This window comes from Triturus cristatus, chromosome 12 (assembly GCF_964204655.1).
Source record: "Triturus cristatus chromosome 12, aTriCri1.1, whole genome shotgun sequence".
Classification (NCBI taxonomy): domain Eukaryota; kingdom Metazoa; phylum Chordata; class Amphibia; order Caudata; family Salamandridae; genus Triturus; species Triturus cristatus.
In genome coordinates, this window is record NC_140595.1 from 754990458 (window position 1) to 755011999 (window position 21542).

The 21542-nt window shown below is 42.8% G+C and overlaps 1 protein-coding gene across 1 annotated transcript in view; it reads left to right on the forward strand.

Moving 5' to 3' along the window:
• The first annotated feature begins 1529 nt into the window (after positions 1–1529).
• The window catches only part of LOC146782714 (extracellular calcium-sensing receptor-like), a 61099-nt gene continuing 41086 nt past the window's right edge, over positions 1530–21542 (forward strand). The window contains exons 1-4 of the mRNA XM_085637202.1: positions 1530–1625; positions 6498–6532; positions 15137–15428; positions 17305–18135. Of these exons, the coding sequence (XP_085493328.1) occupies positions 1530–1625; positions 6498–6532; positions 15137–15428; positions 17305–18135 (1254 nt within the window). The remainder of the gene's footprint in view (positions 1626–6497; positions 6533–15136; positions 15429–17304; positions 18136–21542) is intronic.

Sequence of the window (21542 nt, forward strand, 5' to 3'; positions counted from 1 at the left end):
GAGCTTATCCAAGCCTGGGGCTTTCCCATTAGGGAGACTAATCAGAATATCTGCTACTTCAGAGATCTGAAACTCATCCACAAGTTGGTAAAAGCCAGGGTCCTCCGGGTTAACCTCCCGGTTAGCCTCCTCTGTCAAGATTTCATGGGATGGGGGATTATTACAGGCATAGAGAGCTGAAAAATAAGACTCCCAGACACTAGCGGCCACATTGGGCATTACTGCCGGGAGAGGGGCCGTTGATCCTGTGTTGACAATTTGCCAAAATAGTCGTGGATCATTGTCTTTCAATGCCTGAGTTAAATTCTCCCAGTTACTTGCATCCCACTCAGATTTTGCATGAGCAATTAATATTTTATATTCTCTGCGTTTCTGTTTTATTGATATTTTATTTGCAGATTTAAGTGCAGCAATAAGCTGAGTTTTCACTTTTCTGCAAGATGCATTGTACCAATTAGGTATTGCAGAAGGCTTTCTTTCTTTGGAAGTTATAGGATTGAGGACGCTGACCAGTGCAATGATAAGTTCACAATTTAATTCCTCAAATCTTACATAAGTGGCCTTGGTAGGAGCTCGGAGTGGTAAGTGTTGGACTGCTTCCAATGATGGAAGTGCCTTGACATAGAGATCATCAATTGCTCCAGGCTTCATGACCAGATTTTCCCACCTCACCCTTCTTCTATTGGTTGAAATTACAAGTCCAGTATCAATGCTCATTGTATCACTGTCGTTATCCAAAATTCTACAAACCCCCTGGAGAAAAAACCATAACTGTAATGGGTTATGGTCGCTTTCAGCCCTCGGATGAACCATAAAATCATAAACCTTGTCCCACGCTCTTGTCTCCACGAATATATAATCGAGCAGGGACTCGTGGCCCGGTTTGTTGAATGTAGTTTTGGCAGGGACATCAGATATAGTACGGCCATTGCAGGCCCTGAAAGAATACTGCAGAGTCAAGGCCGTGATCTGTACTAACAGTGGGGTCCAAGCCCTAGGGGGATTTCCAACAGATGGTGGGATTTTCCAATAATCATCCTCCACCTGTATATCACCGTCTATCAAAACAGGGAGGGGTTCAAGGTGACAGTTAAAATCACCACCTATTATCACAGTGGAGCACTTAGGAAGGCTGCTCAAAAATTGCGAAAGCTGAGTGATGGTTACAGACTCCGCGGTCGGATTAACTGGCCTGGAGTATACGTTGACCAGAGTTAGATGAACATCATTCGGCCAAGTCAGAGTCACGCACTGAATATCTGGGGAATCTGCACTCACTTCGGATGCATTGCAGCCCAAGTGTGTACGTACCCAGATAGTTAAACCACCTGATGGTCTGCCGCGGCCCTGCCACTGAGCTGGAATTGAAAAACAAGCAAAGGCATTACGAAACTGTGGTGACCTTGCCCAGGTTTCTTGAAAAAGACAGATATCCATAGTGTCTATAAATTGACCCCAGTCAGGACACCCCAGTTTATTAACCAAACCAGCTACATTCCACGATAAAATTTTTAATTGGGGGGACAAGGATGGTTTATCTGCAGTTACAGATGGGTTATCTGCTTCGGTTATGGAATTACCCGTACATAAACCAATCCCATTATCCCCGCTGTAAAGGAATGACGGTGAGTCAACAATTGCAATTGAGCTATCTACTCCAGCTATGGGATTCCCACCAATCATATTAGCCCCGCTGTAAGTGGATAAAGATGGTGAATCTACAATTAGAATTGGAGTTTCTAGCTCAGTTGGACAATTTCTACAGGATACACCGAACTTATTAGCCCCCCCTGAGAACCTGTGAGGGAATTCACATGGAAAAGGTTCTGTAAAGATGTATTTGGAGGCCGGGCTTCTCGAAAGTCAGCCGATTCCGATCCTATAGTACCCGGGATTAATAAACTATTGAGATTAGAATTAATGACTGGACTACCAAAATGGAACCCTAAGGAATCTAGCTGAGGATCCAAGATAGAATGATTAGTTAGTCAATCAATCTCACTAAGGCACCTAAATCGATTATAGTCTCTGAAATGCACTGCGGGGGGGTGGAGATCCTGACCGATTCTATGCTCAACAGGAAAGCCTCTCCATCCCACCCCTGTCCACCCCAGTTCAAGGTCTTGCCTCTGATTACTGTTCAATGGAGGATAGAAAGAAGCTAATGGGAGAGTCTTAATGGAAGACTGTGTCCCTAAATGGGAAGAACTCAAAATAAAAGAGACTGCACCCTTATCCCTCATGTTAATGATCACGCAATCGCCCTCAAGATCCTTCTTAGTGGGGCCCACCCATTGAACCCTACAGACCATCAAGATTTCGCCTGAGTATTTTCGCGGAAGTGGTCTATGTTTTGTAAGCCAGCTCATCACTTTGTTCTTAAGTGATGCAAAGGGTTCAATGGTTCCCTCAGTTAGCTTGGGAACTCCCGCTAGAACAACAACAAACGGTGCTGCTTCCGGGGGGAGATGTAGATTTTGGTGAGCTCCCGTGATAGACACATTTGAAGCAGTGACCTCCTCCCGCATGTTTCCCACTAGCCTTGGTGCAGAAGTAAAGTTATCTCGAGGGGGGAAAGGAGAGACAGAGCGGTTGAGTGTAATGGCATTCTTCAGATGCGAATGGGAATTTTCCACTGATTGTAGGGGTTGTAAAAGTATTGGGGCACTTTGGCTCTCCTTATCTACCATGTTAACCCACCCCCTAGGTACAGATGGAAGAGTAAGACTGGGGTCTAGATGCAACCCGAGCGCTCTTTCCATGTTTACTAGTCTATCCTCAATTTGAGCCAGTTTAGTGTGCAGAGGGTTGAGTATGGTTTTCAACAAGACCTCAAGGTCTTGGGATTGGGGTTCAGTCATTGTAGTTCTATTACCAGTAGTACCCACCGTAGCAAAATGTGGTACAGGGGTTATCTGAGGAGTGAGAAGAGTCAGAGTGGGCAGGGGGAGTATAGGGTTTTGCGCTCTGACAGAGTTCATGTTCGGATTTGTGATAGCCCCCGAATCATTACACAGGTGAGAAGAAATCGGGGCCTTGCGAGACTTAGTTCTCTTTGAAGGCGGACCCATTTTCCTCTTAGGAATAGCCCCCTCCCTAGCAGCTCTGGGGCGCTTACGAACTTGTGGTAGGGGGGAGGAGAAGTTAGACCCTTTTGTAAGAAGTGGCAAAGCACCAGAATTGGCAGGAAGACAATCAGAAGCTACCAGCAAGGAGAGGGAGAAGGGTGCATTTGGAGGATAACATCTCTATCGGGCGTTCTCGCATTAGCAATGTGGCCGAGGGAGGATCTCTTAGCATTTTCAATGCCTATCGACAGGCGCCTCTCCAAAGCCGTTATCTCATTACTGAGTACTGAGTTCGCTCTAACTAAAAAGGAATCAAGGGTGCCTGCAATAGAAGTGTTCATCGAGGGGCATTTGCTACGTGTTCCCTTGGCAGCCATTAATGAACATTAAAAGTTAAATAGGTGCAGTTACCAGCAACACCGTCCAAGTCCAAGGAGCAAGAGAAAGAGATGTGGCCCGGTCCGGTCTTGCTCGGTCTGTAACGGGCTAGAACGGGCCCGCCCTTGGCCCGGGCTTCGCCCGGGACGCCGCCCGGGACGCGTAGATGGGCGCACAATTATACAGATGAACGTGGGAGGAGCCACCAGTTACTGCCGATTTCACGCAGGCAGAAGGGCCGCTGGTACTCGCAGTCCCGGATGCTTTCAGGGGAACAGAAAAATCAGCTGTCCCATACTGTGTCCGCCCTGCAGAGTCCTCCGTTAAGTTGGAAATTCAGAGTTCAGCCCAACGGTAAGTTAAGGATTCAAAATACAACTCAGTCACCAGATTCAGCCTCCGAGCGGCACCCGGTTTCCCCAATCAGTGATACATAGAGTATGCTCAGTCTATGTAAGTTAGATGTTCTCATGCCTAGGAAAGAGAAACGTAAATCATATTCTGAACATCAGATCCTGTTTCTCATTTTCTGCATTTGCTCTACTGAGTTTCTTGCTTGTTTCCTGTTGATGAGACTTAACTTTGTTAGATGATTTAGGCTGACAGTAGTGAGTCTGTATTTCTGCAATGTATTTTCAATTTGCCGTTGAATTTGTAATGAATCCATACTGTAATTTATCTACAGACTTTGGGTCCGCACTGTGTGGCCCAATTGATTAAACTCCAAATTTCACTTGTGGATGATGGTAGCTCTCTTTTATTCCTTAGGCTCCTAAAAAAAGGCCATTGCATGGAAATTGGATCAAAGGTCTCAGTGCTCTAGTACTACTGAGGTTTGAGAGAAGTGCTAGAAAGTACATTTCTTCCAAGTCCATCCCTGTTTGGAAAGGAACTCCCAGATATTGTATGTTAAAAGGTTGTCCATCTTTCCCACAGATACTGGTAGAATATCTGTGTTCATTGATTAAATGCTTAGAGGTTTCATGTTCTGCACTTCAAGTCAGGATGGAGTTGGATTGACTGATCTGTGTGTGGTTCCAGTAATGGGACTACAGGGATGCTAGAAGTCAGGATGTATGTGTATTAGCAGAGCAGTAATGGATGCACGTAGGTAGATATTTTACATGCTTTTGAGAGGAAAATGACAGTTTTGTATGTTAATACTGAGGTGTTTTGGCTGAACTCTGTATGTGTGGCAGGTACATATGTGTGTGCCACTGATTTCATACAGGTTATTCTGAGGCACCAATCATAAGCAGGGTAGATTGTAGTCATGTACGTTTGTGGCCAGATATATACCCATACCACATTGTGAGGTGTTTAGATTGTCTGGTAAACACTGCCCATTCTGAGTTCAAACTCAAAAATGAGGCATAACATTTTGTGACTACCCATTGAACCTGGCACGCCTCCTCCCTTTAAATGTCAGTAGGTTTGACCTGACAAAATTACTGGATAATAATGTGGTAATTGCTACATTACTTGGAATTCCGATCTCTGTGCCAGCAGGGGCTATGTCTTTGTAGACACCATATTTCATTCACTGTTCTGTTACTACAAATCAGCATAATCTAAAACATTTTAGTTTAGTTGATTTGTATTTATAGAGAGCTGCATTCATCCCGAGGGACATCATGGTGCTAGGACAGCATACTTTGCGGTGTGAAGGAGAGAGTGTTTTAGTTTCAGAGTGGGGTGTTCTTAAATGATTGCTGACCTACTTAGTATCTGGGAAACAGGAGGGTTTTATTTATGTATTTAATTTGTGAAGTGCCCGAATCACCCCAACAAGGGTATCTCTGCGCTGTGACTGCCATTACCAACCAAGGGGGTGGATGAATCAGAACATCGTGGTTTGCAGCAGCTTTCTCTAAACCAGGAAGTTTGTGCATTGGTGCAAGTGAATAGGAATTTGGTTTCAATAAAGTGGGGCAAGGCGGGAGAAAGCTTTACCCTCATGCGGACTTGTTTAAAGTGCGGGATATGGAGGAGAGCTTTGGATACTGATCGAAGGGGCCTAGATGGTACATATCAGACAAACTTATCTGTCAGATATCTGGGGTCCAAGTTGTTCAGGGATTTATAAACCATACAACAGATCTTGAATTTAATCCTCTTTCTCACAGGAAGCCAGTGTACAGTTTGCAGTAGAGGGAGAGAGGCAGTTCTAGGAGGGGCATTGGTCACCAAGCGGGCAGCCGTATTCTGGACTACTTACAATTTGTTTAGGGAGGTTTCCTTGGCTGAGATCAGCAAAGCCTTGCAGTAGTCCAGGCGGCTTAGGACCAATGCCTGGATTAGGGTTTTCTGTGTGGAGGGTGGAAGGAGGGGAAAGACCCTTCGAAGGAGACTAAGTGTGTGAAAGCAGGCCCAGACAGTAGTGGTAGCGGGCTCCTCTAGAGTTAGTTTATGATCCATCTGGACTCCTAGGTTTTTTACCACCTGTTTAGGGGATGGGGCAGAGCCTAGTTCCTCTGGCCACCAACTAGGGGACCACCTCACTGTTGCTTCTCCAAACAACATTATTTCAGATTTTTCTGCATTAAGCTGCAAGAAGTTTTCTCTCATCCAGACCATGATGACTTTCATATCCTCCAAAAAGGTGGTCTAAATGTTGGGGTTGGATTTGTCAAAGGAGACAAGAAGTTGGGTGTCATCGGCATAGGAGATAGGAATAAAACCTAATTTCCTCAGTAGCCCAGCCAAGGGAGTAACATAGATGTTACTTTCTTTCTGAAGAGCATATATTCGTCTGTTAGTCGTAGGTCAAGTGGAAGGTCATTCCACTGGACAGCAGCCAATTTAGAAAAGGAGCAGTCTTCCATTCTAACTCTGGTAGTACATTTGATCTTTGCTAGGGCCTGGTGGCGGGACCTCAGTTTTTGCGGTGGAGCGTAAAATGCTATCTTGTCCTGCAAGATGTGTGGGCCTTTCTTATGTAGCGCTCTATGTGCATGGGAGAGGAATTTGAACTTGGCCCTCTGGCGCACTGGCAGCCAGTGTAACTCCTTCATGCTGTCTGATGCTGTGCTGTACCTGCTTTTATTGCAGACCAATCTAGAGGCCGTGTTTTGGACCACCTGGAGGTAAGAGAAGAGATACTCGGGCATACCCACATAAGGCGCATTCCTGTTGTCCAGTCTACTCACAAAAAGGGCTTGAGTGACAGTCTTTCTGCAGTTCAGCGGAATCCAGGGGAAGAGTCTGTGGAGTATATTCAGTGTGGCCAAACCTTTTCTTCATAACATTTGTACTTGGTCTTGCATAGATAGTGTGTTATCAAGTAGAATATCCATATTATTAGCAACTCGCTTGGGCTCGGGAGCATTTCCCAGCGCTTGGGGCCACCAAGTACTGTCCCAGATGAGGTGTGCACCCCCAAAAAGTAAGAGTTCCGATTTATTGGCATTTAGTTTTAGACAATGATCCGTCATCCAAGTTGCGATTACTGTGAGACATTTATTTAGGATGCTTTTGGCGTAAGCATGTTTGTCATCAAGGGAGATCAGTAATTGCCTATCATCAGTGTACAAGCAGATGTCAAAGCCCCATTTCCTACTAATTGTTGCTAGGGAGGAGACATGCGCTTTAAAAAGAGTGGGGCTGAAGGAGGTTCCCTGTGGGACTCCGCGTTTGATAGTTTTTTGTTTTGAGGAGCATGAACCCATTTGATTTTTTGGGTTCTATTTTTCAGGAAGGATGAGATCCACGAAAGGGCTTTCGAATGTAAAACTATCTCATGAAGAATTCGTAGTAATTTGTTATGTGATATGTTATCGAAAGCCGCTTTTAGATCACATGTGTATGTGTATATGTTTGGGGCTGTGTTTACGTACATACACACACAAGAAGCGTATGTCTGTAGGTGTATCAAATGTGTTTGCAGGCAAAAGAGGACTGACATTGATAGTTTAGCAAGTAGTTTTGTACATCAGTAAAAAGTTGCAGTTTTGAATATTGGAGTTTGGACTATCAGAGTTTGTGCGAGTTCCAGAGTGAGGTACTCTAGCGATATCAGATCCTCTAAGAATATTTAGTTTTGCTGTGTTTTCACTGTAACTGATATTGTCCAAATTTTTTTATGTACTCATTTTATGTATCCAGTGATTCAACAAACACTAAAAAAACAGCCTTCTTTCCTTGTCCAGCAACTTAGTAGCACTACACCTCTTCTTTGGATGTGATGGATAAGGAAAACGAAATTTTGTCAGTTCATATGGAAGCCTTGGAGGCTGACCACTGTTACGCAATAGTTGTTTTCCCTACACTGGGAGCGTGTAGGTAGGTCTGAACTTGAGACCCACATCATTTAAGTGTAGTAGTGGCTTACGGTCTCAGTATTAGTTAGTTTTCCTATGGTGGACTCTCTGTTGCCCTCCCAAAAAAAGATCATGTTGTCCTACCTTGGGTTCTGTGCCACTCTGCCTCAAAGCTCATGTTTTCCTGCCCCAGTAGCTTTATCACCTTGACCTAGTGCATATGTTGCCTTAGTCTCATGGCTGTGTCTCACTCCCTCTGTGTCCATTGTGCTCTACCACACTGTTTGCATTTTCCTGCTCCAAAGTTTTTCACCTTGCCCTAGTACTCCACTGTATGCCACCCCACTCTATACTGCTCCACTGTACACCACTCCACACTATGACAATGCAATGTATGCTGTTGCACTACAGATCGCTCCATTCTATTCCAATTCACTGCACAGCAATCCACTCTACGCCACGCTACTCTACGCTACTACACTTTATGCTCTTCCACTCTATCACACTCCACTCTATGGTACTCTACTTTATGCTATTCAACTATATGCCACTCCAATCTACGTTACTACAATGTACACCAGTAACACTCAATGCTAGTCCACTCTACACCACTCCACACTATGCTACTCCACTGTATGTCTCTCCTCTTTATGTCACTCCACTGTACACCACTACACTCTATGCTACTCTACAGTACACCACTTCACACTGCAACACTCCAATCTCCACCATTCCAAAGTATGCTATTACACTACAGTATTTCCACCACTGTTCCATTTTACAACTACTTACTGTATGGTATTCCACTCTACAACACTTCACTCAATGCCACTCGACTGTAATCTACTGTACTCTATGCCACTGCAGGCAATGCTATTCCGCGCTAGGCCACTACACTGCACCTCACTCCACTCTAGGCCACTGCAGTTTAAGTTACTCCACTGTATGTATGTCACTCTATTCTACCCTACTCCAGTGTGCACCACTCAACTCCATTTTATGCTACTCCACTGTGTGCCACTACAAGGTACCGCACTCCAATCTATGCCAGTCCATTCTATAGCACTCCATTCTACACCACTCAACTCTATGACACTCCTGTCAATGCCACTTCACTCTACAGTATTCCACTGTATGCCAGTCCACCCCTACCACCCTCCACTGTACTCCACTGAACTGTACAACACTCCACTGTACCCTATTCCACTATATGCTACTCCACTGAACAACACTCCAGATTACACCACTACACTGTACCACAATCCACTCCACACTACTCCACCGTATGGAAATCCACTGTGTGACACTCCACTTTTGCTATTACACTCCTATGCTACTCTACTTCACTCTACACCACTCCACTGTATCCCACTCCAATGTAAGCTATTCCACTGTATGACACCCCACTGTACGCCACTCCACTCTATGCAACTCTACCCTATGCCACTCTACTCTACCGCACTCCACTGTACTCAATGCCACTCCAGTCTACACCACTGCACTGTATGCTACTCCACTTTATGATTTTTTACTCTACAATATTCCTCTGTATACAACTCAATTCTCACCACTCCACTCTATGCTATTCCACTATATGTCAATCTACACCACTCTCCTATAAACCACTCCACTATATGCTATTCTACTCTATGCCACTCCACTCTATGCGACTCCACTCTATGCCACTCCACTGTACGCTATTCTACTCTATGCTAATCCACTCTACACCAGAACACTCCATTGTATCTCACTCCACTGTAGGCCGCTCCACTGTGCGCCACTCAACTCTTCGCCGATCCACTATATGCTATTGAACTGTACTCCACTCCACTCTACACCACTCCACTTTACCTCAATCTACCCTGCACAACTACACTATATACTATTCCGCTCTGTGCAGCTACACTCAATTCAATGCTATTTGACTGTATGCCATTTCCCTCTAGTGCACTCCACAGTACACCAATCTGCAGTACGCTATGCAACCCACTCTACTCCACGCTACTGCACTCTACTGTACGCCACTCCAACGTATCCTATTTCAGTATATGCTACTCCTTGTAGGCTATTCCAATCTTTTGCACTCCACTCTATGGCACTCCAGCGTACGTAACTCCACTCTACTCTACTCGGCAGTAAGTTATTTCAGCGTATGCTACTTTATTGTAGGATATTCTAGTCTATGCCACTCCACTCTGTTTTATGCTATTCCACTGCATGCTGCTCCCCTCTACCCCATTCCACTCTACCCCACTCCACTCTATGCCATTCCACTGTATGTGATTCCACCATATGCCAGTCCACTCTATGTCACTCCAGTCAACACCACTCCATTGTACACTACTCCACTCTACATCACTACACTTTACTCTATTCCACTGTATGACACTACACACTATGCAACTCTACTCAATACTGTTCCTCTGTATGCAACTCCACTCTACTTTACTATGCTGTACACCAATAACACTCAATGTTATTCCATTGTACTGTATGCTATTCCACTGTATGCCACTCCCATCTATGCCACCCCACTGTATGCTAGTCCACTCTACCTCGCTCCAGTCTACGGAACTACACTCTACGCTATCCACTGTATGCCACTTCACTGTATGCCACTACACTGTATGCTATTCTATCATACACAACTCCAATCCATAACACTCCACTCTATGCCACTCCACAGTATGCTAATACACTGTACACCACTGCAGTGTACCCCACTACATTCTAACCCACTCCACTGTACTAAAGTCGACTCTATGGTATTCCATTCTAAAACACTCCAGAGTATGCCACTGCACTCTACGCATCTCTAATCTACGCTATTCCACTAAAAGACACTCCACTCTACCCTATTTCACTCCACCCTATACCACCCCACTGCACCCCACTCTACTCTATACCACTAAGCACTGGTCCACTCTACACAACTATACTCTATGCCACTCAACTCTATGCTACATTATTCCACTGTACACTACTCCATTGTAACCCACTCCACTCTATGCCACTCCACTTTACACTGCTACACCCTACACCACTTCACTGTACTCTATGCCAGTCTATACCACTCTACACTAAGGCACTCAAGTGTATTCCACTCCACTGTTTGCCTATGAGAAATTGGGCTGCTGGTTGACTGGGGTGAGAGCCCTAGTCAAGCAACAGCCACATCCCTTGCAGAATGAACAACTAGAAGTCACTAAATTAACCTGTGCTTAACCCTGAATAGCTTCCCACACAAACATGCTTAACTTAAAGGCAATGCATAAAGTATGTATGCAGCACACAAACTTCCAAGCCTATTTAGAAAAATGTATTATATTTTAATAAATTATTTGACAGCAAAATGACACAAATTCAATTAGTAAATCTGGATTTTTTTAAACGTAAGTGAAAATAGCCTCGAAACGCACAAATCAGTAACAAGGGATATATGGTTGCACTGAACTTGGAATGAGTCAATTGTTAAAGCCAGCCGTGATGGAGCCCAGCCTGGCTACAGGTTCCAAGCTTGACCTGCTGAACAAAAGTACTATTGTTCGGGTTGCGTCGACGTCGAAGATCCTGTCAATGAGAAGAATGTGGGATGCAGCCAAATCAATGTGTCTATTTTGAAATGATGCTTCAGTGTAGATCCTCACTACAAGGGGTATGCAGCCCTATGTGTGGGGACAGGACACAGACTATTCAGGTGCCAATGTGAGACTGTTCTTTGTTCCTCCCTCTCATCCTCCCAGGTTGACCCATCCAGTCACAACTAAGCTTATATTGTGTGTGGCCGCTTAGAGGAATTGCACAAGACCAACAAAAACAAATACAGCAAAAAAAGGGAGGAGGAAGGCAAAATGTTTGGGGGTGACCTTGCTGAAAGGGCCATTTTCCAACAACTGTATTCCACTCTTCTCGACTGCACTCTACTGTACTCTAGATTTATCTACTCCATTCTATGCTATGCCCCACCACTTGACTCCACTCGACTCCACTGCATGACATGTTACCCAACTCTATGACTCTTTGCAATACTCCATCTATACCACCCCTCTGTACCTCACTCTATTCCTCTTTACAAGACTCTACTACACTCTGTGCCAATATACAACACTGTACTCCATTATGTGCCCCTACACTACTCAGTAAATCCCTCTATTCCACTCTATGCCACAACACCCCAGTATACATTACTCTAATCCACTCTACAACACTTTCCAACACTCTATCACACATCATTCCACTGTACTGTACAAGATGCCACTCCAATTTATAACACTTAACTCCACACTACATCTGTCCACTCTAGTGCACTCCACACCAATGTACTATACAACAAAACACTGCCCTATATAACAATCTACTACACTGTACGCTGCTCCACTCCATTGTACTGTACTCCATCTACTCTACTCTATAAAATTCAATGCTACTCTACACCACTCCACTGTACCCTATGCCACTCTACACCACTCCACTGCACATTACTCCATTTTACGCCACTCCTCCGTACTACACTGCACTCTACTTCGTTCCACTCTAATCCACTGTATGACAGTACACTGTATGGCAGTACCATTAAAGACACTCTCAGACACTCTACTGTACCACCGCCCACTTATTGACACTCCCCTTGAGAGGTGTGGCACATCGGCCAGAGCGGCTGACTCTAGAGCACGGGGCTCATTGTTCGAGCCCCTGCGCTGGAGGCAGCTCAGCTCAGCATCATGTGACTCTGGACAATAGCTTACTTAATCTCCCCGATGGCCCCCAGTGCCTTGAAACCCTGAAGGGGTGATATGTTTACAGTTTACAAATCTGAATTACTTATTATTTTTACTAAATATTTTTTAAAAAATGAAACTCAATAAAAAATCCAAAGGGTGAACCTTTGTTACAGTTAGGAAAAGTTGGCTTATTCTTTCTATACACAAACCAAACTTAAAATGCATACACATTGCACATTCTAAAGTTATAGTTATACCTTCCATTTATAATTTAGACACCACCTTAAGCACACTACATTAGGTATAACTCGCCACTCTACCATGCTCTCTGTTCACACAAAAGATATGATTTGCAATGTCATAACTATTATCATAAGTATAAATCAAACGGAAGGAGCGCAAAAGTTACAACTATCCAACAATCAAATATTGTAGTCCAGAATGATGCAATCCAAATAGTAACTTCCAGTTCACTTCTTTATTTTCAGTATTTCATGTAACTTGCTCCAACAAGTTATGTCAATTGCTCAGCACAGTCTGTTGATTTGTAAAATCTCATACAACCAGTCAGTTGATTTATACAGTCTTAAGCAGCCAACGCGTTTCGTCCCCCTTGGGACATCATCAGGGCTCCTAGATATTAATACATTGATGTAGATGCCATATGTTGAAAAATATATGTTCTTTTTATATACGTTCTCTTCAAAAGAAGTTGCTTCTTCTCCCAACAATTAACGTATTCTAGATCAAGGTCTGTTCATCCCTTCCACAAGAAGTATTCTCCAAACCAAATCCTCTGTAATAATACGAGTTCTCAATGTCAATCTTGCATGCTGTATCGATTCAATCTTCTAGTTCGCGTCGCATCCACAGCCAGTACAATAATTCCACTAAAAAACCTCATCGTTATAGTGAATTGATACTATCATAAGTACTATTATTTTAGATGGTACAAGTGGGATAATATACAACGGTATAAGCAATGTTCAGAGAAGGCATCAGTTATAGTTAATGCAATCGAATAAACTGTGCAAAAAGAGTTATAATAACGTGAAGTTGTTGTGTAAATTATAAATATAAGTTTTCAATTGTAAATTTTTGTACAGTTTTTTTTTTTGTGTGGACTTTTATATAGTGCGAACTAGACCCGAAGGTATCAGTGCACTTTACATGAGCACCAGTTATGTTACAGACAGACACATTCATTTTTTTGTTATGCACGGGGAGATTAAGTGATTTGCCCAGACTCACAGAATATTGAGCGTCCCTGCTGAGAATTCGAACCTTGTTCCCCCGCTCCGAGGGCGACTGCCTTGGCCATTAGGCCACATTCTTTGTAGTTAAAGAATGAACAAAGTTATATTGATTTAAAGTTGCATAAAATATAAATTTATGGTTTAACTATAACTTTAGATTTTGTAATGTTTGTGTATAAAAAGTTTGGTTTGTATACTGTTATATGTATGCATAACATTTCAACTCAGTGGTTGAAGGGTGTGGCCTTTTGTGAAGACTTTATATATAATAAAGTGTTTAAATATATCTTTTCATTTTGTTCTCCCTCTATGATGAATAATTCTAACATATCATATATGTGGACCAAAAAATGTATTTTGTATATAATTATGTGATGCCCTAGGGGCATCTTTTGGTATGTTTGTTACCTCTGTCCTCTTGTGCTATTGAAAGGGTATGTCCTATTTTTTGGTTATGTACTAGAAAACAGCCAGCAAGCAGGCGGGCAGCAGCAGCATGTTTGTTAAAAAAACATGAATTAAATATTGACTAAGAATGAACGCATACTCTTAAATCTATCAGAAGTTGAAAACTTCAAGAACTTAAAGGTTTCTTTAAGGGGCAAGAACATATTTTGACTTATTTTGATTGGCACTGGGAAACGCTCATTAACTCATAGGACCACAGTTTTATTCTCTATCCACCATTCACGATCTGTATGTAACTCAGTTACTGCTTTAACTATGCTCATCTTTTGCAACCACCTTTTGGATGTCAGAAACCAATTAAAGATTTGTGACTGCAATTGCACTTGCAAACCATTGATACATTGCATACCGACTTGCAAAGGAGTGAAGGATGCCCATGAAGGATGCCCATTACACACCCATCAACTTTTTTGCATTGGTGTGGGTTGCTAAATGCTTTGACCCTCAATGTATCTTTAGTACATTGAACACACTCCTTTGCAGTGGCAAAGTCAGGGCTTTGCGAATGTCCAGCTGTGCAACTGCAAGAAGAACTAGTACATTGATTTATATGTTCAATATTAAGATCTTTCAAGTGATTTGATAAGTTGCCGAGCTGTACCACTCTTTGTAAAGTAGTTGATATCGACAGTTTAATAACTAGCGTGTGAGAATTCTTGGTAAATTCTGCCCCCTTTCTTCCTGGGACTCCCTAACCTGTAGAGGATAATTACACTAAACCTTCTGCAGAGGATCAGGACTACACCAATGATACAATTCATTACCCAAAAGAAGATAGAAGAAGAGAAGACACAACAGTATAAAATGGCATCACTTTGGGAGATCCAGTAAATCTCATCTTCAGTTAGATATTTTTACACCTAAAGAATGGGCTTGTTTCAACTCAGCAATTACTATTCTTCTAGTCATTCAAAAGATTGATCATTGACAACACAATCCCTTGTACAGTTCTTTAAAATATGACCAACACTCTTGTCATAATTTAGGTTTTGGATGCAGAGCTACCAATGGCTCCATGCCCTGGTATTTACCATTGAAGAGATCAATAGGAACCCATATTTTCTACCAAACATCACCCTGGGATTCCAGCTCTACGACTCATGTGCAGCAGTGGAGCGAGCTATCAGAGGAACCATGTGGATACTGTCAAACAGAGCAGACCATGTGCCAAACTACCAGTGCCAGGCAGGGTTCCAGTTGGCAGCCATTATAGGGGATCCCAGCTCAACACGCTCGATCCTCATGGCAAGAATACTGGGCCTACACCGGTACCCACAGGTAAGGAATTACCGGCTTCTCTATTTTCTGGAGTTATAGGTTATGATTACTAGTCAGGAACAGCAGACCTCTCCATATATAATCTCAAGTTTCACCTTCAACATCACATTCCAATTGCCTATGCAGTTTCCAAATGTTGTTCCTTATTTCTTCACCAACATGATGAAGGGTGGAATAAACAGCAGATTTAAAAATAATCCTCAGGTTACACACTGGAGAGAAAAAGGGTGAATGCAATGAGAATGCTATCACACACGACACAAGACACAGTTTGGACATAGATACTGTAAACCATCAATTTTGGATTTTTAGCCTAATCAATGCATTAACTGCCCAACAGAGATTCTACGACTAGATGCCTTCACCGTGGTTCCTGTCAATGCTTGAAATGTCCACTGCCCAAATTTTGGTTGTCAGGACCTCCAGCAGGGAGACAAAGAAATGTACTCTATTGACTTGGCAGAAGGAGGCCGGACCACCAAATTTTAAAACAAACCCTAACATTTTGTTGAGGTGCAGCTGACAGCAAATTAGGAGGTTTAATATAAAATTGGTACACTTGCTGATCATTGCACTTATAGCTGCAAACATGAAAATGAGGGAACAACCCCTTGAGATCTCTCAGATGCTACATGTGCACAAGTGTGATTAATATTACAGAAGGGGAAGAACAAGAATCACTTGCCCCTTCTGTAAAATCAAATTACCCGAGGAGCAGAGAACACATTAGCACAGACCTGATACAACTCTAATTGGTATTAACTGAGAGCAGATCAGAGCGTTTCAAGGCACAAACAAGGACCCAGCATATTCTCAATTAAAGCATATGTGGAAGTGTCCCCTTGCACAATACTGCAATTGTAAAGCTCCCACTGCTGCAATTCACGCTGAAGGAGCTGGTTTGGATTTGTATAGGTGTTATTAGGGAGGCACATATTTCTCCCTTGCAGCTTGTTTTTTTATAAATAATTTCTAAAAGTATTGGGGTGCATAGAGTTGTGGTGTTTTTGAACTATTGCTAAATAGCTGGAATGTTTCCTAGATGAGTTTTACTTTGGAGTTCAAAAAAGCAAGACACGTGCACATGCGCACTCAAACAGATAGATCCACATGGCACCTCTTCTTGGAGAACTTCCTCCTGGCACATTTTCCAGGATTCACCATTAGGGAGTGTACTGCATTTTTTCTACACAGATAAATGATGAGTACATACACAGGGAAGCCAAGCCACTTATGAACCCACTGTCTGATATTAGCCAGCTAATAATCAATCAAAATGTATCATTTTGATATATACTGAATTGCTGCTTTACCGTGATAATTAGTTTACTTTAATCAGACTATTGAACCTGTTCACGGAATCTGTATAATTTATTTGAGCATTGTTTGTGGATATCATATTTTGTGCTTATGTTGTAATGTTTTGTCATTTAGGTGGGTTATTTTTACACTTTGTAGTATTTGAAAATGTTCCTTTTTGTGCAGGATTTAGAGGCAGCATAAAATGTTGTCTAGCATTGTTCTTTGTTCATCTGAGAAACAGAATTCTTCTTCATGACTTTGCCTACTTTCCACTGCCAAAAGTCTGACTTAATTTCTCCAATCTACTCGGTGCCCTGGTGGCCAGGTGAGCAAATATCCTCCTATTGTGCCCTACGTTTCACCTTGCACTAATATTAAGCAAACTACATCACCAAAGCAACCTGGAAAATAACTGCATGTCCCTCCATGTCCTTGTTCATGAGTTCTGTATTTATATTAATAGTTTGTGAGACAGACACCTGATCCATTTTTAAACGATGTGAACATAATTTAAATTGATATAGCAAAAGGTAAAAGCTGCCAATCTTGTGTGTTACTATTTTGTAAAATACAGGTCAGTTTCTTTTCTACAAATCCATTCCTCAGTGACCGGAACCAGTTCCTTTCCTTTTTTCGCACCATCCCAAGTGATGACTTTCAATCCCATGGACTTGCCAAGTTGGTGAATTATTTTGGATGGACCTGGGTTGGTCTCCTGGCTGAGGATACAGACTATGGGCAACAGGCAATACAGACACTCCAGATGGAGGTTGCAAAGTCAGGGGTATGCATTGCCTTCTCTGAGAGCATTCTTACTAATGTTGCAAACAGGAATGCCTTCCATATTGCCCAGGTGATAAAAAACTCAGCTGCAACAGTCATTATCACATTTTCCAATGAGGGCAATCTTGTTCCTATCATTGAAGAGCTAATGAGACAGAATGTAAGCGGAAAGGTCTGGATTGCCAGTGAAGCTTGGTCAACATCTCCTATCCTTTCAAATAAGAGATATTCCAGAATTCTCAATGGTGCCCTTGGTTTTGCAATCCACAGCGGAGAGATGCTGGGCTTTGAACAGTATCTGAATGAAGTTCACCCATCTAGGTCCCAAGAAGATCCATTCATCAAAGGCTTCTGGGAAGAAGTTTTTGACTGTGAGTGGTTGGACCAGAACATCCAATCAAGCTTACATAGCAACCAAACTCTACTGTGCACCGGCAATGAAAAGCTAGACAGCCTTCAGATTAGCTACAATGATGTAAAACAATTGCGAGTGACCTACAATGTATACAGTGCAGTATATTCCATCGCATTCGCTTTGCAAAACATGATGGCCTGCAAAATGGGAGAAGGCCCGTTCATTCATGGAACCTGTGCAAATATCTTGGAATTTCTTCCTTGGCAGGTAAGCAACTCTGTGTAAAATGGGTGACTTACTGTTGGGATGAATGATTACGTGTTGAATAATCAAAAGATGACGTAGTGTGAATAGAATCATTAACTATGGCTCGCTTCTGATAATTTTAGGAGACATACATTTTTTTAAATCAAAATATCACTAGCAGTCACCATCACCACAAGGGTTATGCCCTTGCTTGTAGCACTCCACTGGAATGATATGCTTATTTGACTAGAACACTAAATAATGAGGAAGCGTATAACACTAGTGGACAATACCGGATTCATAGCAGTATTGAGTGGTTTGGGAGACAGCTTTTGTGCCCAAGAGCTTTGCTTAGAAAAGAAACATATGACAAACTAAAATACGGAGCATTAGGTCAAATAATAATTTAAGTAGGGTGTGAATGAAGTGAGTACACATGAAATCTCAAGAACATCAAAAATAAATTAATATATGCAGAGTTACTTCGAAAGTACAATAAATATTATTTGAAAATATGTGAAGAATTTCCAAAAATACAGAGGCAAACATACAATGCAAAGATCACTTTGCAAATGGATAAAAGCATAAGCATAAATATGTCGAGCCATAAATGGTCATACAAGATACATTGGAGAAGGAAATGTATGAAGTCTGCCAAAGAATACAGGTTGAGTAAGTAGTCGCAGAATACAATGGTAGCTCCTAGCCACTAAAGTAGACTTTATCAGCAATACAGATAACAGAATCAACTATGCAGACCACACACACAAAAAAGGAGGATGTTTTGCAGTCAGAATTAAGCCCTCTGGACCCTGCAATTTTAGTGGCACTGCCAAAATCAGCTGAGCTCCTCACCTGCCACTTTCCTCTCATAATATCAAAGACAGTCTCTTTTCATCATACAAACCCCACTTTCCTCAGAGATGTCAACCAATGTGGCAACTACTGAACAAAGTCTATGAAGGAAGACATCTATACTCTACTCAATACTCTTGAAATCAAGCAAATGATCACCAAGCCAATCCACTGCGATGGCAATACACTTGGTTCATCTTTGATCCATCCAGATAGCCTTTTCCAAAATACATTGTAAGGCCCCAGTGGATGTAGCCTGGATCACTTCATAAACATTTTCTCCAGCCTCCACACTACTGCACAATACCAAGATCAACTGAAAAGGAAACAAACTAACAGTCCACTTCTTCAGAGTACTAATCACTTTGCTTAACTTCCTTTTGCACACCACAGATGCGAACAGAATCTTCAACATCTAGATAGCTGTGCTATACAACCCCCCGATTGACTGATTGAACATCTAAACACTGCTCTTAAAAATTTGTAGGACGCAATGCTCTGTGGAAGACTCAACCCTCCAACCCTAAATCCTGAGCGCCGTCGTACAAAAAATTGCTGCGTACAAGTACATCTTATGAAAACAAGAAAATAAATGGAGATTGCAAGAAATTGGGTTCTTGACTAACTATTGTGTGAGCTCTGGTCAAGCAGCAGCCACAATCCCTTGCAGAGTGAACCAAAAATAGTCACTAAATTAATCTGTGCTTAACCCTGTTTAGCTTGGCACAGAAGGTAGTCAGACTTGACTTAGAGGCAATGTGTTAAGTATGTATGAAGCACACAAACAGTAATAGAGCAAAAACAGAACACAAGAATGCTTCCAAACAAATTAGAAAAATATGTTATATTTAAAAAAACTATTTGACATCAAAACAACTGAAACGGATTTGATGCTGCAGACAGGAACATAGTGGGAGAAGCCAAAAAGGCAATTCGACCAGTAATGCATCTTGGGCGGATAGGCAAGGAGGTAGGTAGCTACAGGTTCTCAGTGCATTTTCTGACCACCAATTTAATGTTCAATCAGTAGAACCGGAGATATGCAATTTAGAAGATTTAAGTGAAAATAGACCAGAAAGCATAAAACTCAAACTGTGGATATCTGGTTGCACTGGACTGGGCCTAGCCTCAAGCTCAGGTTGACTTGCGGTGGAACGTATTCTTGTCACTGGGACTCAGTAAGGCCTGCTGAACAAGAGAACCTTAACCTCTTCAGTGCCCATGACGAGATAGTCTCGTCATGGAGCATGGTTGCGCTGTGCCCATGACGAGACTATCTCGTCATGAACCCCACCCACTAATACAACGCACGGCACAGGACGGGGAAAGGGCGTGGCACAGAAGGGGTTAAATACTGGTTGCGAGGAATTGCAGAGTAATGCGTTGGGTATGGGTTGTGCTGCCGAGGTGAGTTGAGGTGCTGGTTTGAGATGCATCACACAGAGTAAATTGTGAGGAGCTCCGAAGAACGGTCCTGCATCATCATCAAGGAGGTCTTTGACAAGAGGGCTTGTGAATTAGAGTCCTGAATTGTCATTGCGGCTGCTGTTGATGAGATGCTTGCAATGGGAGGGCCATCGAAAATGCAATGCGCAGTGGCGGTTCTAATGAAACTGTGGTCTGGGAGGGCAATGCTAATTCTTTGTGCCAGGAAAGTCGATTCAGCAGAGGTGATGCATTGGGTATTCTCCGGGTTGCACCATGAAGCAGATGAGATGCTTTTGGTTCTGCTGGGTCTATAGATGGGCTAGCAGAGCACCTTCAGGATCACCGATAAGGGTAATGGACTTGGGTGGCACCACTTGACCGGGTAGGGCTCACAGATGGCAGAGTCCAGGTGTTGGATTCAAGGCTGTGGAAAGCCTGTTATGCCTGGGGCTATTGTTCAGGAGACCAACCAGCTTGCCCTTGTTATCACTATGGGGTCCTGGGGTTAGAGATGCTAGTTCAGTCCTTCTTATCCAGGTAAAAGGGTAGGAGAGCAGCACATCAGAGCAGCAGTCTTTCAGAGCAGTATTCCAGCAGAGTGGCAGTTCTTTCCGCTGCACAGCAGTTCTACTTGCTGGCAGAGTCTCAAGGACTTAAGCGCGGGTGTCTGGTGTCCAATATTTATACCTGGTACACACTTTGAAGTTGAATAATCTCCCAGAGGATTCCACCACCCAGAGGTGCTTGGAATTGTTGCCTCCTTAAACTGACTCTAGATTGTCTGGTTTCACAATAGACTAGTGTCAAACCCTTTGTGAGAGTTCCCAGGCTGAGCTATTGTGATGTGCAAGTATAATAGGAGACAGCTCCATCCTTTAGTTAACTCAGAGTGGCCCATCCTACCAATAACTAGCTTCCCTTTGTCTCACTGTTTGGGAGCAATACACAAAGACTCACTGTTTGGGAGCAATACACAAAGATCAACTGCCAGCGACATCTAGTCATGCAGCCTAGGAAACAGGCCGCAGACACCAATTAGTCTTGACAAGAAAATGCCATTTTCCTAAAAGTGGCATTTTCATAATTGTGATAGAAAATCCAGCTTAACACTTAAAGAGGGATTTTAATTACATTTCCTTAGATAC